The 19,360-nt window shown below is 32.2% G+C and overlaps 1 protein-coding gene across 3 annotated transcripts in view; it reads left to right on the top strand.

Annotated features, from left to right (window-relative positions):
- The first annotated feature begins 1,303 nt into the window (after positions 1 to 1,303).
- Positions 1,304 to 19,360, top strand: part of LOC127712519 (Na(+)/citrate cotransporter-like) — a 99,031-nt gene continuing 80,974 nt past the window's right edge. The window contains exon 1 of one of the 3 annotated variants that reach the window (XM_052219000.1): positions 1,304 to 1,618. In XM_052219000.1, coding sequence (XP_052074960.1) covers positions 1,505 to 1,618 — 114 coding nt within the window. In that variant the 5' untranslated portion in view covers positions 1,304 to 1,504. The remainder of the gene's footprint in view (positions 1,619 to 19,360) is intronic. The other 2 variants (XM_052219003.1, XM_052219002.1) reach the window with 2 other exon arrangements.

Raw genomic sequence — 19,360 nt, 5'->3', positions numbered from 1 at the left:
TCCACCATTTTCTACATAAGAAAATGTCTGTACCAAGTCAGGAATATGGCAGTTGTTTTCCAATCGTTTGATGTGTTTGAGCTTTTAATTTTGCCATTTTATAAAGGACTTTCCGTTTTGAATTTTCCTTGGAGTTCGGTATTTTTGTTACTTTTTCCCTTACTATTATAGTGCCAGTTATATAAAAAGGTACAACACAGACATTACTTGTAATTTGTATTTCATGAAATAGTTGCGATTGCTCAGTCACCTTTCATGAAAAAGCTGCGATTGCTCAGTCACCTTTCATGAAATAGTTGCGATTGCTCAGTCACCTTTCTATGAAATAGCAGAGATTGCTCAGTCACCTTTCATGAAATAGTTGTGATTGCTCAGTCACTTTTCATGAAATAGCTGCGATTGCTCAGTCAGTTGTGATTGCTCGTTCACCTTCCATGAAATAGTTGCGATCGCTCAGTCACCTTTCTTTGAAGTATTTCGTGAAAGAAAAATTATGTACCAATTTGTAACATGAAGTAAAAGATCGGACTTGTATATTTTCTATTTGCAGAAACTAGCTGTTTAGACTAACTCATGGTGAACGTTGCAGCAATGTTTGTTTTGTTTGTTGAAAATGTGGTAAACATATTGTTATCTTATGTCAAACAATTCGATCTAATCGGATATTTATTTTCTGTTTTTACAGGGATTGATTGTTTTTGAATTTACAATCGTTCGTACTTGTCAATGCCACAAAGTGTCGCATAAAAAATCTCCCAATTTAACGGTTTACGACACGGAAAAAGTATGCGAGATTTTCTTATGCGTATATTTATACTTTTTGATGGTGAAAAAGAGTTTATTAGCCTTTGTATCAATTGACAGCGTTGATGGACTATTGTTGCTTATGAACGACTACAGTGATTTTATATATTATTTGTGACATCCACTAAGATACAATATATAAGAAAAAAATATAGGTTTTGTGGTTAAAAAAAAAATCAAAACTCGGATGATCACATTACAAGCAGTTCTAAATAACAGCAAAGACATTTTGTAATACAGAAGGGGATAAAAAAAAGACATATAAGGCCATGCTTTTATATTTAAAAATATAATGTTTATTATTTATCATATATGTTTTCAACAGGACATTAAAAATATTTTCCCACTTAACTGGTTTCCGGACTAATAAAATGTCATTTCAAATAAAATAACATATAAAACTTTTCAAAAACACTTTAATTCTACGTATTATATAATAAAGATTGTCATCTCCTTGCAAATACATTTTACCTATAACTATTTGTCTGCTGATACATCCACACTGATTGCAGAAGAAAATTCAATCAATAATGTACTGTACTTTGAAATTATCCCCTTTACACAGACGTGATACACATCACATTTATTATTTTTAGCGAATTCATGCTTAAGATTTGTGTTATTTCATGTGACCTTAACCGAGTATTGACTACTTAAACCGCATGTGCAGGAAACTTATTTTCACTTTACCTGTATAAAAATGGGGATGCCAAAACAGGCTTTTTTTAAAGGGATTACAAAATGGAAAAATTTCCTTATTGTGTTTATAGTACCAATTATTCTTCTTCCTATTGTATTCCATTTTGAAACAAAGGTAAGTCTTTTTTAAGTTCGATATTTTATTTTTATTTATTTTCTTTAATAACTATTGACTTTTATAAATAACATATATATTTTGCTTTGCATTACATATAGCAGGTAAATCCATGTTTTGCATTTAATGTTCAAACGAATTTTATACCTTACTGAGATAATATCTTGTAAACATTATTATAACACCGTAGTTGTTGTTAATATATTGAACTATTATACGGCTATATAAACACGTGCTTTTACGACGGACTGTACGAAGGAGTTTTTTTTTATCACGTTCTAATAATAATAGCAAGTGTGCTGTAAATTATAGGAATATCACGGTGATAAAATTAGCAGTTGTACAAAAATATTTTACACACATATCGATTATTGATTAGAATGTGATGGCGATTTCAAGGCCTTGCATTCGGTCAGACGCCTTATTATTGCTTATTGATCAGTGTTGTCATCATCATGAGACATTCTAAACATGAAAATCCATTACAATCAGTACATATAAATGCTAACTTTACAAAATGCTAAATTAAAAGAAATCATTAATAAATCGTAATGCATGCATTGAAATTGTAGACACTTTAGCCTGATAAATAAGTTATTATAGTATATTTGATACGTAAAAATCTATATGTTTATACATCAATCAATGAACCCGTAATATTCTGAACATTGTTTAACAAAAAGGTTTTATGCACATGGTATCATATTATGATAACATTTAATCACTATGTACAAAATCTGTAATCTACTGCATATACCAACCACATTTTAAGCTTACCATCCGTCACTCCGATAAAAAGTCACTTGAGGTAATGAGATAAATAAGTACAAAATGTATTGCGTCTTGTTTTTACATGACGAGAGAAAGTGTAAGGTAAGAAGTCAGGTCCCATGTCAAAAATTAAGAATTGGTATGAGAAGTACAAATGTAAAATTGGTTAAAGAGACCTGTACCGAAAAATAGAGTATATTTATTTACCTTATGGTTAAAAATAGACAAACACAACACCATAAGAAGAATGTGTCAATAATAGAAACTTTGAAGGCTACAGGACCGTATTACAAACTCCAGTTTAGTTTTATGGCTTACAAGAATAAAGAGTTGTCTAGATATTTTTTGTTGTAATGCAAGGCATGTACGGTATAAATTTTTTTTGTAATTTTATACGAACTTTGTAAGTAATATGCTTTTAAATATATGATGTATTGTGCAGTTTAAAAAGGAATTATTATTATATTTGACATAGAGGTTCAACAGGTTATCAGTTATCTGTTTTCTGTTATAAAAGAGATTGACTGTTCAATGTGTGAAATTCGTTCTTTCTCGTCAATGCAAAATATTTACTATATTTACAAAATGTACTAGCTCGTACTAGCTAGTCGAAGGCATAAAAATCTCAGATTTTAACCATCTACGAAAGAAATATTCATTCCAGTTTTCATGCATGTCGTGTATTCCATTTTTTAAATTTGATATAAATAGACCATAGATCGATGTAAAAAAAGTCTCTAAGGGAAAAGATAAGATAAAGATAGAACAACATCTATGTTAATCGTACGCTGTAATGAGATAAAGTGCTTTTGTATTACCTTCGAGTCTATATTCATCTGTCATTAAAAGTTAGTTCACTTCAATCATGTATAGTCATGTTGTACAGAATCAAAATTAATATACTCTCATGAATATGCCATAACGTTTGCAAATGGAGTAAATGACAGTATAATTTAAAGGAAACGATACTTTCTGTATTGTATTGAGGTCTTGCGACGCTGGTTTTGCATGTAATTAATCAAAGGATTTTTCAGGAAGAAACATCACACAAGAATACATAACTTTACTGATGAAGTAGCCTATTCTGTCATCTCTAAAAGCATGAATTCATTCATTCATTCATTCATTAAAAAATATTCATTGTGAGTTTAAAAATAATGCGTCCACCAAATTAAACAAATGTTTCATTACAACTTGTATAATTAAACTTTTTAGTTATTTTACTCTAAATGACGAACAAATAATAAAAAAAAACAAACAATAATTATACATTTTAACCAAATTTTCATTTTATAAATAAAGTAATTGTACTAAAGTTAAAGTTGCAACTTTCTCGGACTAACTTTAACCCTAGGCGGTTTTACTTTTCTGTTTGGTTCCGTTTGGTTTTAACGGCCTCAAACGTGTTAATATTATGGCTTCTCAATGTTTGGCTGGAGCGTATATGGTGGAAACTTATCGCAGGTCTATATTATACTGCCCATAAATTGGAATAGATGGAATAAATATGCAACGCCTTGTATGGAGACACTAAGCCTATCGGAATACCATTCACAATAATTGCTATTAAATTCAGTTGAAAATAGATTTAAAAAACCGTGTTTTCTCATTTATTCTGCATCAGTTTAAATTACGAATTACATTTTTTTTTGCAACCAGATATATAATTAGGTACGGTTAGATCGCTCTTGTAGAGTATCAGTTTATAGTTTATAGCATAACTTAAATGAAAATTTCTACGCTATTTAAAACTGTCACAGTCATTATGTTTTTGTAACTTGAATATAAACGGTACAGTGAGTACCTTTAACCAATTGTTTGACATATTTTCTCTTTCTTGCAAAATCGTTATGGCGTACAAAATGTTATAAAGGTATAATGATGACCGATATAATACTAGTAAGACAAATTAGACAATTCGATATAGAAATAACGCTCGTACACTATTATGTCGAGCAATGTTAAATATGTAAAACTCTGTGTATGGAAACACCAAGCTGATAGGAAGATCACTCTAAAAATGACTACAACTGAAAGTAGTCTTAAAAACCAATTTAATGTTGACTAAGAATTTTTTTTTTACAAATGTTATGCAATGCGGAAGAAATTTCGTTGAATATTAATCACATCATAAGAAATTGCAGGTATTTTATGTACATCTCTCCATTCAATATTTCAGCAGCGATTTTGCTGTCGCTTTTATGATAAGCATATAAACTTGCCAGTACTTGTATTAAATTCACCTTTTGTAGGAAAAATGTATTATTTGCAGTATCACTATTTTATTCGTTTACTTGTTCGCCATACACAATAATCATTGAATGATAGGTATGGCCTGTTTGGTACCTACTTTTCTTATACTTTTCTACTTAAGGAAATGCCTGTACCAAGTCAGGAATTGAACAGTTGTTTTCCTTGGAGTTCGGTATTTTTGTTATTTTTACTTTTTCATATATACCAGTCATGCCGGTATATGGTTTTTTTATTTAGTACAACCCCCTACATTTTAAAACAAGTTATAAAACAATATATCGTGTTCCACAATGTAAAGATATTATCATATTACATAAAACAAAGATCTTTACATGGTTCTGATTTCAGAGGACGACATTTTCCTAGCCATTATGAAATATATTTCAGTACAAACAATGTGTTCGATACTTCTTAAGAGAGGGGACCCTTTTCTTACGTTATATCAAAAGAGACCGTCGTCTTATCACAGGACGTATATGTTGCTTTACAAATAAAATTATATAAAAGAGACGTCGGTAATTTTTAAGTAGATTATAGATAATAATCAAAATGTTTACGAGATCACAAACAACATTTAATTAACGTATTGTATACTTACAGACAAACTGAGGATGGTAGATAAATACCCATTTAGAAATAAGTTTATGTTTTTGTTTATGTAGATTTCTTTCAATAGGTAAACACCCTTGAACTTAGACAAAATATTTGTATTGATAGTACGCTTTACATTTAATAGGATTTTGGTATGTTTTACATGCACCATCCCCTGCACAAATATATAATAAATAAAAAAAATCATAAATTTTAAAAAAATAACCAAAAAATTGTTAAAAAATCGGAAAGATTTTATGAAGTTTTAGGAGATATGCATTCTTATAATTTCAATTTCAATAAAAGGGTATACACATAAATTGGACAGCAACCCGAAGACAAGTAACACACAGTCATCTAGAGGGTAACATACAGTCTTCCTCAATAGACATGATTTATGTGTCTATACGATATTTCAAGCCCTAAATCGTCCCAAGCTAGTAACAGTTGTGAAGTTGTGTATGAATTAAACACAATTACCGGATAAATCTAAGATAGGACGTACGACAACTACTAAAATAAATATAAAAATAAGGAGATGTGGTATGATTGCCAATGAGAAAACTATCCACCAAAGTTCAAATGAAGTGGATGTAAGCAATTATAGGCAACCGCACGGCCTTCAACAATGAGAAAAACCCATACCGTATAGTCGGCTATAAAAGGTTCCGACATGAAAAATATGAAACAATTCAATTTAGAAAATTACGTTCACGACTGGGCGCAGGAACATAGAAATGTGGCTGGTGTAAACTACTTTCTCGAAATCTCTAATCCCGACGTTTATAATATTTACGATGATTCATGATTTATATGATATGTTTTAAATGTGAATTTTCTCACTATAGAATAAGACATGACTCACAGAACAAGGCAAATACTATGAATGTGCAAATTGCACGTAATACGTCCGGTACTCTTATGTCATGTGTTACTTCATATAACAATATATTGATGAGTACATTAAGTTCAAATATATCCCACATGTTATGCAATATGGTAGACATTTTTATAAACATTGAAAAAATATAAGAAATGGCAGATATTTTATGTTCATCGTTCTGCAAGTTGTTGATTTTTTTCAATGTTTTCAGTTGAATTTATTCAAATGAACGATGGTCTCGATGGGGTTTACAGAATAGTGAATAATGGGCACAAAGCCGTGCAGAATAAAGGGCAAAATAGAGAGTAATAGGCTAAAATGTCGAGAATAGAACAAAATGGCCTAAAAAATTAAAGAATACAGAAATGAAGAACCCCATCCATACCATCATGAACGACTCAACATATAAATGAAAAGATTATAATGGTGGATAAAAGGAGATAGCTCCCAACCTTTACAAAATAGTCTAAGATTTTCATTTTGGTTTGGACAATTTTTCACCGATGAATGTCGTAAATGGATTTTTAGATATTTATTTTTCGTTATTCACATGAAAATAAGGTTATGTGGTTTGATTGCCAATGAGACATCTATCCTCCAAAGACCAAAGGACGAGGATTTTGTTTGGTGGGTAGCTGTATTTTTCACGTCCTTCTTCTTTTTCCGAAATCGCCTCCGTCTCGTGGTAGCGTGTTCGCCTCGAGTGCGGGAGGTCGTGGGTTCGAACTCCGGCCGTGTCAAACCAAAGACTTTAAAATTGGTATTTGCTGCTTCTCCGCTAAGTACGCAGTATTAAGGAGTAAGATCAAATACTGGTCGGCTCGGAGTCAGAATAATGTGTCCGGGTAAGGTGACATGTCTTCCTGCGGACTGTTACCTTGTGAACTAGCACGTTAAAAATCCGGCTCAGCATGTCGGTCTGGGTACAAAGCAGGGTTAATATTCATATAACATTGACATGTTTTCGTCCTGAATATGCATATTAATTTGCCGCTGGAAATTAAGCAGCCATCCATCATCATCATCATCTTTTTCCACAATATGCATTTATTTATGCATTACATACAGAAAATGGAAACTGTAATGCAATGTGCTTAGTGGAAATGCATTTTTGAATGCTTTGTGAATATCACCAGGGACATTTGAAACTGGCGACGAACAACGAATAATAGACATTTGCGGAAACTGTCATACACCTACGATTAGGATTACAATTACACTTACAGGTAGCATTTAAATCTTGGGTCGTTTCAAAGTGTAAATATAAACCGTCGGTTCAAAACAAAGACTAACTCCTATGATGTTTTTCTAACGAGATCAATTAGAAAAATAAAACGACAATTATCTTTCAATGCAATGAAAATATAAAGCAGATATATATTCGTCTTTACATATACTGGCCCGTGTTTTAATAAGTGATCCTAGAAATCTTTCAAGATGGTTGAAATGCCTTTTACCGTCAGGCACAAAATGTTAATTTTCGACTATCATTAACGACAACTTGATTCAATTTATATTGTGGTTTGTCAAATTATCCTTATTTGTCAGAGGTCTCAATTATTTAAACTTTACCGTTATAATTGGAAAACATATACCATGATTCGTCAAAATCAGTTGATTCTTTTTTATCGTCATAATGAACTCTATGTTTCTTTGTGGAGTTTTTGTGGACTTTGTATTTTCGTCGTTTTTCTTTTGACCATGGTGGAGTCTTTTTTCTTTGACTTATGGGTTCTAAATGCCCCTTTGCATCGTTTCCTTGTTTAAAAAAAAATAAAATTAACTTAAGTTGCATTAAACATAATTTTTGTACATGCATTACATTTTTCAATAAAATAAAGAATTTCCAAGCATAACCCCCCCCCCATATTCTTAAAGCACTCAGGTTGTCTTTTAAAGAACACGGATGTCTGTTAACCGAATTTTAGATTGAATGTAAGTCAAACAAGTTTTTTAAACGATGACTTTTTTTTTTATTTCTTTAGAAATAAAGTAATTAATATATGTTATCAAATAAAACTATATTACATCATTTTTGACTTAAATGCTCTTTGCTTGTAAAGATATTTGAATGAACACGAATATTAAATGGATCCGAATCTTAATCAAACACATGACACATCATTTAAAACGAGATATTTTTATATTTCATTAAGAATAGATTATAAGCTGATATTTTGAAAAAAATCGCCAACGTGATATTTAATTACAACATGTATCATTAACGTCAAGATCTAAACGTTATTGTTAAAAGAAATCACGCACTATTTAAGTCTGTTAGGGAGCATTTGCGGATACAAAAGTGTAATCGTATAAAAGATGTACGACTCCCAATTACTATATACCGCCCGCTTTTGTAAAGCGAGTAGAACTATTAATACAGAAAAATAAATAAATTATAAGTGTATTTCGTGCATTTATTTTATTTCCCCCCGTTATGGATGAAGAACACAGGTTAACCATGTCAGCATTACCTGCCCTGATGCAGACTCCACCAGACGTAAGGTACACATGTCATTCGTCATCTGATTATAACCCTGGTAGTCCTAGCTTGACCACCGACAAACCAATCTTTTATAATCAGGGACATATGATAGACAATGATGTATACTTTTGGAATTGGAGAAATGCGTTCACTTGTTTTGCAATCAAACGATATTCCTTTTACCGGTCAAACTCCTGAAACGTTACTTTAAATTGTAGCCGATGTTTATGGTCTCTTCAGACAGATAACCGGTTGGGATCATAAGCTTTCCCCGGGAAACACAATTCTTCTTTTATGTTATGGTTACTATCGTACCTGTCTTTTCATATGATTTCTGAAATAGTTTGACGTTTTGACTACCAAAGATGAAACACATACATGTATACATATTTCAAGAAACATATAACCGCCTTCTTTGGGTGATTGGCAGAACTTGCAAGGTGGGTGGCCAAAACTTCCGTTTGCAGTAGAGCTATAGACGGAAAGTTTGTGGCCGATAACGGAACCACAGGAGCAGTATTCTCCAGGACACAGACATTGTCACTGCATTCACGCTCAAGTTGTAATATTGAACGAAGACAGGATATGTTATTTTGAGTGCGGATTTCTGTGGCATCAGCAATATATGTTGATGCGAAATATAGGACAAGAATTACCTTTTCCGACTGAACTGTTTTTGCTAGGCGACAAAACATATCCGAACTGATATCCAGTATTGACTCCTTACATAAGACAACCCCCAGAATATGCAGAGGAAGTGTAGAAAATTAAATAGACATATTACACACTAAAGAGTAGAGGTTGAACACGCCATCGGAGATCGAATTAAAAAAAACACAAAGTTATGGGGCCTTTGTGGCAATTCACATCTGTTGTGACCATAAGTTTCTGTATTTGTGTGTCGTCGAAAAGACTTATTTACATGAGAAAAAATATCATTTCATTTGACTATGTATCTCAATTGGGTTTATTATTTTTATTTTGAGAGGACCCCTTGTTTTTCATCAACTGTAATCGTAAGTCTAAGTGTAATCCTAGGTATAGACCTAGTTTCCGCAAATGTCCAGTAATCATATTATGTTTGAACAATACAAATATTACCTTGTTATTTTATTTACTTTCCGAAGGAAGAAATAAATCAAAATTATACTTTTGTACGACTATAATAGACTAACATATGAATTCTAGAAAATTACAAATACAGTTCTAAAAATATCACTGGAGGCAAAGGGTCGGAAATAAAATTCTTCGAAGTCTATTAAGATGTTTCCGATGGTTTAAATGTTGGTATTTTTTAATAATTAATAGTGGTTTGATAAAATGAAAACTTTAACATTCTGGATAAGTACACTTTAAGTTTGATAATTATTTATTAATGGATTGATAACCATTATACGTTAACTGTACGTGGGTCATGTAAGGCCAGATTCCATGGGTCATGTAAGGCCAGATTCCATGGGTCATGTAAGGCCAGATTCCATGGGTCATGTAAGGCCAGATTCCCGATAATGTTATCTAGATTAGTGAATGTATTGTTTTGTAGAATGTCATGTCTTTTTGTCGACTTTCATTTTTTCCATGATTTTGTCTGTCTATCTTCGACTGACTAGTGTTGATTCTTCCTTTGGCATCCCCCTTTTTTTTTACTCATGAAACAGAATAAAGCTTGTTTCAATACATGTCAATCTCATGGTAATCTAAAGAATTATTAAAATTGAAATGCAATACCAAATGACAACCTGACTTTTAATGTTTTGTTTCGAACAGTTTAAAATCAATCTTTGCAGTAACATGATACAGTACTAGCTCAATACTGTTATCAGTCTTCTTACTAAATGTCAGTCTTTCACTTTGTATAGCATTTGTTTTAATGTATTCATTTTTATTTTTTCATTTCATTTCACTTTTTATCATTACATTTATACTTGTTTTTGTTTTATTTTGTTTTGTTTGTCATTTTATGTTTGTTAAAAGCAGCATAAGTTTTTCTCAATCTCTAAATAAAGGAGTTTATTCACCTTACTTTTATTATCAAAGAAAATAACTATAAGTAACCTTTAATGCAGTATGTATGTCATTAGCTTTTAAAGATACATAAACTATAAAGTAGATTAATTTTTTAAAGTCCTTGGTTAGTACATGATTTAGATTTGTTTTTCACCCATGAATACATTTCAAATGAGATGAAACACATTTTTACTGATGGACTAGACAAGATGATTTCTCATTATGTTATATTATATTCCTCAGCGAGCAAAAAGTTATCCAGCAACCTTGTACCCATGCAGTATAAGATCGATCAACATGTAAATTAGCAAAACAATAAATTTGAGATTGTTGGTATCATATATTTTCAAAAATATGTTTGTTTGTAGGTGTTCGCTGTTGAACATTAATTGCAAATTCAAGAATTATAGCAATTATTTTATTAGTTTAAACATGATGTACATGTATCTGCAACAACAAGAACAAAACAAAGGATTATAAGACACACGTTAATCAAACTTTAGGGGACAGCTGAAGACCGCCTCCTAGTGCGGGATTTTTGGGGCACAAGACGTTTGTGCTTTTTACCTGTAACACGATAAGACATTTGCGCTCCAAACACTATGGACATTTGCGCTTTAAATTTTGATACACCTGTATTAAATTGACCGGACATTTGCGCTTTTTACCTAATGAGTTGCAATCATTACGTAAATAAATTCAACTTATATTTGTCGTTAGTTAAATGTAGTTCACATTGATACAGTCTTAAACAGAGTTTAAAGTGAGAGACTATATACAGTAAAGGAAAAAATGTATATGTCACAATGGATTTTTATCATTGAACTACAGTCGGTTAATTACATTAAAATTCGTTATAATTATGAACAGACAGCTCAGTCAAGAATTGAGAAAGAGAAACTAGAATATCTATATGAAATGTGGGCGAAATACCAGTTAGGACAGATAACAAGAGCTAAAGGAGTAGGCCCGGTAAGATTCCTTTGTGGCCCCAAAATATAGCATTTTAAAATTTTGTTAAAAATGTTAACTTTTAGCTATTTATTGGAAAATAGAATACTTCTGTTACATAACAATGGACGGTTAAGACAATACAATACACATATGCCTGCATCATGCACTAGCATCATTATCTCATGCGAAATTACTAAAGTCTTCATAATTTTAGCATTTGTGCTAATTTTTAGACGCTTTTTGTCTAAAATGGAAGTGGCCGCACTTGTGTTCAGTCTTAATATATATATATATATGTTGTATTCATCAGTTCAAATCGTTTACATAGACTAATTGAATCGACTGACGTAGACACGCAAGTGTTTAAAAAATGTCAAAAATCTTTTATCAGTTATACTTCGAATTTTAGGCCAAAATTAACCCTTACCGGACCTTCTCCTTTGTTCATTCCTTCCTTCAGATATCAAGCGAAAACTGACTACGTGTCTTTATGTCTTTAGAATGTTTACTTTTAGCTCTATATAACTATATCAATGGGATATGAAATAACTTTTAAACACGAATGTGCTATGAACTGACTATTAAACTTTTAACCATAAAGACAATTATTACTTTAACTCTGCCAGGTCAAACCTGCCGGTCCTAAGCCCGGATAAAAGTCATAAGAATAAATATTGTAAAAGCGCAAATGTCCTATATAAAAAGCGCAATGTCCTTTTTTAAAAGTAAAAATGTCATATAAATAGAAGCGCAAATGTCCTAAGAAAAAGCACAAACGTCTCGCGCTGGGATTTTCTCGGATGTGTCGAAGACCCATTGGTGGCCTTGGGCTGTTTTCTGCTCTTTGGTCGGGTTGTTGTCTTTTGACACGTTCCTCGTTTACATTCTCAATTTTATTAGAACGTCTACTAATTATATATATCTACAGGTACATTTATAGGTAAATCCAGAAAAGCGCTTCGGATGAAAATAATTTACCAAGTTTTTATTTCATTTTAAGATTATTTCAGAGCTATCTCGTCCCTGGTATCATGCCGAGACTCTCATATCGAACCGAGGGCTTTATCACTTTCTAGTACAAAAGACAAATGACGAGAGACAATAACGTCTTTTAAATCTCACTTTTTTCAGGTCAGATTAAGATTTGGATAGTGGTCCTTCTTACCGTAGGAATAAATCTAAATAATATAATTCCTGTATAGTAATTTAATGAGTTTTTGGTTAAGGTGAGTTTGCAAAAAGGTATAATAACATCACCATCTCTCAGGAGATAAACGGTACTAGTTTGTAAAGAAGGTTAAAAGGAAGTAAATAAAGATGACTGGCGCCACCTTGATTTCACATCCAAGATAATAGGTAGAAGTAAATTTATTTTCTGCTGCCCTGGTAATTAGAAATCAAAATTGAAATAGTGAGAAATGAGTGTTGGCCATTGATGTAGAAATAGCGAGAAATTTAGAGGAAACTCTCTGTGACGAGCAACATTTTCTGTGCCAAATTTAGCAAGGGGTGTTCTTCATTTATACTATTTCGAAAATTCCGGAACCGTTGAGTACCCTTCAAAAAATAGCATTTTTCTATCAAAAAAGCTGCGGCACCATATGTGTTTTGCAGTTTCAATTACACCCAAAGGTGTTGATAATTCAGAATTCGACATTTTTATCAATGGATCTTTGATAGTGAAAACGCAGGACCAAAAAAGGCTACCATTGTCGCCTATGTAAATAATTACTTCATTGTAACCAGCAGGTGGTATTGTGTACAAAGGTAACGAGGATCATTTTCATATGGAATGTTGTAAAGAAACTGTAATATACGCCGTTTACGGTGTTGTTGAAGAGTTTCCCAATCAAAAAGTTACTTCAAAATGTATTGATTACATATCTATATTGTATATCTAATTTTTTTATATAGTTTTTTTTCTAAATTACAATAACTTAAGCTTACACGCTTCCTTTTCCTACATATATTTCCTGAACACCAACTTTCCGCCCCATTTTTATTTGTAATACGGTCATCCTTAGCTCTGATTGTAAAACAAATAAAATTTGTTACTGCTTTTTTTTTATTGCACATAATTTGATATTGAAAAAGATGATTGGAACCAAGTACAAACATTATTAGAAAATCCAGTGACAAGAGTACAAAAAGCGTTAATACAAATCAATAGCACTCAATATTATTTTAATTCAATTTAAATGTTCAGTAACATTCCCTAATTATGACCTTTTTGAAATAAGTATAGTATCAGATCCATCTTATCGTTGTGGGTTTCCGTAGGAGATTTTTATCATTTCTTCTTTAAATGTCCTTTTATATACACATTTACGGCATTATCTTTGGAATAGTTTTAACAAATCTAATACACCAATATTTGAATTACCATTATTCTTCTTATAAAATCAAAAGAGCATTGAAACAAAAGGCGCTTGCCATTTGTGTTGATATCTGTATTTAATGTTGATCTCGGTGCAAATATTGTGCCATAGTATGAAAATTTGCTTTGAAAAATGCATACAGCCGATGGAATCGCTTTTTAAGCAAAGCGTACTCCGTATTATTTTAGAATTCATGTAGTACATGTATCAAGTAGTATATTGACGGACGGCAATTAAGATTGAAAATATAAATTTAATACTTTTAATAACCTAAAGGACATTTTCCCTTAGTTAAACGAAATGTACAAGTGGAGTTTATTTGATGAACGCTAAATTAGAAGATATTGTATCTTCAAAATACAATAATTTCCATTGAAATACTCCTTTTTTCATTACTTATTATGTTCGGTGGTTGTTATTCGTCATTTGATACTCGACATTCATTTCTATAAAGACTTTTACATTTGATGACGGTTTGAAGTTGACAAACAGCAATACCACACGACATGAACGGCTGAAATATGAGATCAGGGCAATGATTAATGTTTTACATCACAAATTCATCAGATCATCTCATAAGAAATATTTATTGAATGTACATGTAGTACTGGTTTTATTATGTTTTAATTACACGTTGGATGTTGTACTGGTTTAAGCATGCTTTAATCATGTTTTCTGTTTTAAATAAGTTTTTGTCTGTTATACAATTGGAAAACAAACGTTTATTTTGTGGAATTTTAGTCGGAGACAAATCTTTGGGGATTATGACTCCTTTGATTGCCACATAATGCAACTATAATGTCGCTTTTGTTCTCTTCTATTGTTTTATGGTATTGTTATTCCCAATGTAATTAGGCATTAAAGATATTCTGGTTTAAAAAAATCCAACACTATCCTACTATACAGACAAAAAGCTTAATAAGGCAATATTTCCTTGTTTACTAACTACACCTCTACAAACCATTCATTATTTACATGAAACGAGTAAATCGTTCAAAGAAGGTCTGATATAATATAATTTGTTTTAATTGGTCTTTATGCATCTAGTTTCTTAAATCGAATTAAAAAGGGTTCAATAATAATACTATAATAACTTTTAAGAAATCAGATACACAGATGACTATTTCAGGTTAGGGTGAAGGTTGGCGCCTGTTAAAACGTTCAAACCCGCTGCATTTGTTTGCACCTGTCCTAAGTCAGGAACCTGGTGTTCGGTGGTTGTCGTTTGTTGATGTGGTTCATAAGTGTTTCTCGTTTCGGTTTTCCTGTTTTAATTGTTTTCCCCTGGTCTTTTTGTGGCCCTTTATACCTTGCTGTTCGGTGTGACCCACGGCTCTGTGTTGAAGGCCGTACTTTGACCTATAATTGTTAACTTTTTACACATTGTGACTTGGATGGAGAGTTGTCTCATTGGCACCCATACCACATCTTCTTATTTCTATTAACCAGATAAATGTACTACCGGTATATACAAAAACATCTGGAGCAAAGAGATTATAGATATTGTTTCATAAACTTAGGATCAAATAGTACCGACTCCAATAAATAGCTTGAGTTGTAGTAAATGTTCTTTAATGGTAGACATGGACTATTCTGCATGCGATATATATGACCAGAGTCAGTCATGACAGGTTACTGATATATACAAAGACAACTAATATTGAGTTGTACCCTTTTAAAAGCGACATGACGGACACACAGGTTGCAACATACAATAACTTTCCAGGATCCGCTATAATTACTGCAAGAATATTTTACTTTAAATTTTTCTTAGTATTATTGATTGGTACTAACATATTACATTCATTCTTTTGTGTGTGTTTATTTAAACGGTAACGGTTGATTAATTCGATCCATTTATAATAAGGAATTTCATAAGTTTGCTTTGATTTGGCTGCATATAAGTTTTGATAATCAAGAGTGCTTCACAAGTGGTTTTTTGTTTGTTTCCTTCATGTTTTCGACTAAGTGTCTAGTCTGATGTCTTCATACAGGGTGGCCTATTTCTGTGTTGTCTTTTGTCATTATCTGTTTACAAGTTTATATTACTTGTGTAATCGAGTAGTAATGATTTATTAATGAATGGTAATTTGTTTACACTCAAATATAATATTATAAATATATTTTTATCAATGAATATATTGATACATTAGCCACAATACCTTCTTTTTTTTATCGATTGTGACATTGCAGAATGCGACTCATCGTCGAATTTGTACTTACATGTTCAACACGACAGGTGCCACTAGTGAAGCAGAAACTTTTTATCCATTCGGAGCACCTAGATTCTCTCCCGACTATTGAGGGGATTCGTGTTGCTTAATCTGTGTACTGTGTTGTTTTATTGTTTGTCTTTTCGACGATTTCCTTTTTGGTCATGATGTTCTCTGTTTAATTTGGTCGTGATGTTCTCTGTTTAATTTGGTCATGATGTTCTCTGTTTAATTTGGTCATGATGTTCTCTGTTTAATTTGGTCGTGATGTTCTCTGTTTAATTTGGTCATGATGTTCTCTGTTTAATTTGGGTTGTAATGTTTAAGTGCCCCCTTGGTATCTTCTCTCCCTTTTTTATCTTCTCCCTTTTTTATCTTCTCTCCTTTTTTATCTTCTCTCCCTTTTTTTTTATCTTCTCTCCTTTTTTATCTTCTCTCCCTTTTTTATCTCCTCTCCTTTTTTAATAAATGCCTGTTATAAATACAACAGAAAAGAAATAAAGAGTAATATTTTTATACCGCCATTGATATTTATGTATACGTACTTTATGTTATATCTTGCTGTGATGAAATATTACTCTGTTCCTTTTATATTAATGTTGTCTGTCATTGTACGGTGTAACTACAACTTGTGTGCAATGTTTTTGTGTTCGCCGTTTAACCTTGTATTACAAAAGTAATAACTTATAAATCTATAGTTGTTCACCAAAAGCTTTGTTCTTTTTATTTAACACATCTTTGTTGTGTCTTTCCTTTTTTGGGGCTATTAGTCCTGCTGATTCGTGTATATTTTTAGAAGAATTGTGTGTTAAATGACAAAAGCATGAAACTTTGCACAACTGACGATCTATATATGGTAGTCAACTTAAGCTGTTATATAGACCCACTCTGAAAAATCCAATATGGATCCTATAAATGGAAACATTCGAACGTTTTTAGGACGCCTTTAGGATTTGTTTGACTGTGTACCATCTGAGTCACAAATGATTATTTATATGTTCCACTTCTCCTTGCTACATTCCTATCTTTTTCCTCAACTGTGGATCAAGAGGATAAATAAATACGACTCTTGACCGATTTTCTACTTACAATGAGTAACACCACTCGTGCTAACAGTTGGCCAGAAACTACACCCCTTTCTGGAATACCTGCGTTGACCCCTAGTTTTGATGAAAAGGGACTCGTGTTGTTTATGCTGTCAATGTTGTGTTATTTGTTCTTTATTTATCAATGTCTGTGTTGTCAACCAGTGAAAGTCCTGTTTATCCATACTTATAGATACTTAACATACACAAACATGTTTTAAAATTGGTGCTACTGGATATGACTCATCAAGCTGTTTAAAAAATAGCACATAGGCAGCTGACCCTTTTTGAGCACCTGAGATCATCCCCTGTTTTATGAGGGGTTGCTGTTGCTTAATTTTAAGATTTTTGTGTAGAGATGTCTTGACTGATGTTAGTCTTTTTGCGTTTTTTTTTTTATCTATGCTGTTGTCTGGTTTTGTTTTTCTAATGGTTTTTGAGTGCCTTGGTGTCTTCCTCATCTTTTTTATCATCTTAACAAATTGTCAACAACATTTTTTCACAGCAGTTTTCAAAATGTTTATCAAGGACAGCCCATTTCGTCTTTGCACAACTCCTCACCACTGTACATAACATTATTGTCTTCACACATTTTTATCTACCGTTTTAATATCTTTCAACCACATTTTATTAGCTCATTCCAAGATGCTGAAACCTTTGTGATAAATGTCCAATAGGGTATATGCCATCCGCATTCACTCGAAGTAGCATTACGGATAAAAGGCCGAAACATTCCCTAACCTAAAGCTTTCATATACTCATAAGGTGGATTGAAACTTGTTAATTAATATAGTCATTTCTGGACAAGACACCATATTTATATGCTGTATTTGTGCGATATTAATCCGATTGCCCAATCTTCTCCTTTTATAAGTGTGTAATTCTACTCATGGCTTTGTCTACATTTACCATTTTCAAATTACGTTTTCAACATTTTAACTGTATAGTTAAATCGCATAATATCACACACGGGTACTAGAAGCCATAATTATGATGGGAAAATGCAAACTACCACTGAATAAGCAGTATAATGACACATATATACACTCAGAAGGAATATTCTCTTAATGGTCTCACATCAAAATGTCCAGTTCAATCTTTAATGTTACAGACCAGTTGCGGTTAAGTGGACTCAATTTCATCTTATCACTCCATTCTTTTAATGTTACATAGTTTTCACCAGGGTCTTGTTCCTCAGTAATAATCATGTTAGGATCTTTGTATAAGAACGAGAAGTACATCTACTGTAACCTCATGGAAAAGTTTTGTTCATGATGCATGAGAGCCTCTAAAAAGAATCTGCTGTTCATGAAGTACTATGTCTCCTTGATTGAACACTTGTTCAATTACTGCCCAGTTCCACTGTTCCGATTTGACAACAGCAAAAAAAAAAAAAAGATTGATCACAAGTGATAATTGATACATGTATCGGAAAACAATTAACACATTGCTGAATTGTATTCATGGAATGTCGAATCGTAGAGACAGGTTGAATCTCTTCCTGGAACATTGTTCAATGTGGACTTATATATAAAGGCGGATGGCCATTTTTCTTGGCTCTAAATGCGTGGAATGATGTCCAGACATACTTAATGTTTTCATCATCATCTTCTTGAAGCCATAATGTGTTATCATTTTGTTAACTTATGTGTACCATGTAACTTAAAGGATAAAGTTGCACAATTGACTAATTATACCAGGTTGGCATACATATATTTCTGGTAATTGACAGAGTGCATGTCCATAAAACGGTTATTACTAGATGTAAATATGAAACGCATGATTATATTTGGTTAGTGCTAGGAAATATCTTGTTCTATACTAATATTATTAGTTACTAAGTTATAGCAATAATACGAACAGTTGTGCTGGCGCGTAATATATTGGTTAAAGCACCAGAGAATATATTTCAAAGCATTAGGTTCTGACGAAGTTAGACTAAAAAAAAATGCTAAAATAGGGAAATTTTCGTACTATGTGACGATTCTTTAGCTGTAGTTGAACTCCTGTTGTTGTCAATATTGTCCACGGCTGCTGTTGTAAAACCACCAGCATTCACGGAATGATCCACATATTCAATACTGAATGTTTCATAAATGGAATCTTCTAGTACTGTAGAAAA

Source organism: Mytilus californianus, unplaced genomic scaffold, assembly GCF_021869535.1.
Source record: "Mytilus californianus isolate M0D057914Y unplaced genomic scaffold, xbMytCali1.0.p SCAF_8, whole genome shotgun sequence".
Lineage (NCBI taxonomy): Eukaryota > Metazoa > Mollusca > Bivalvia > Mytilida > Mytilidae > Mytilus > Mytilus californianus.
The sequence above is the reverse complement of the archived record's forward strand: the minus strand, read 5'-3'. Positions and strand labels throughout refer to the sequence as shown.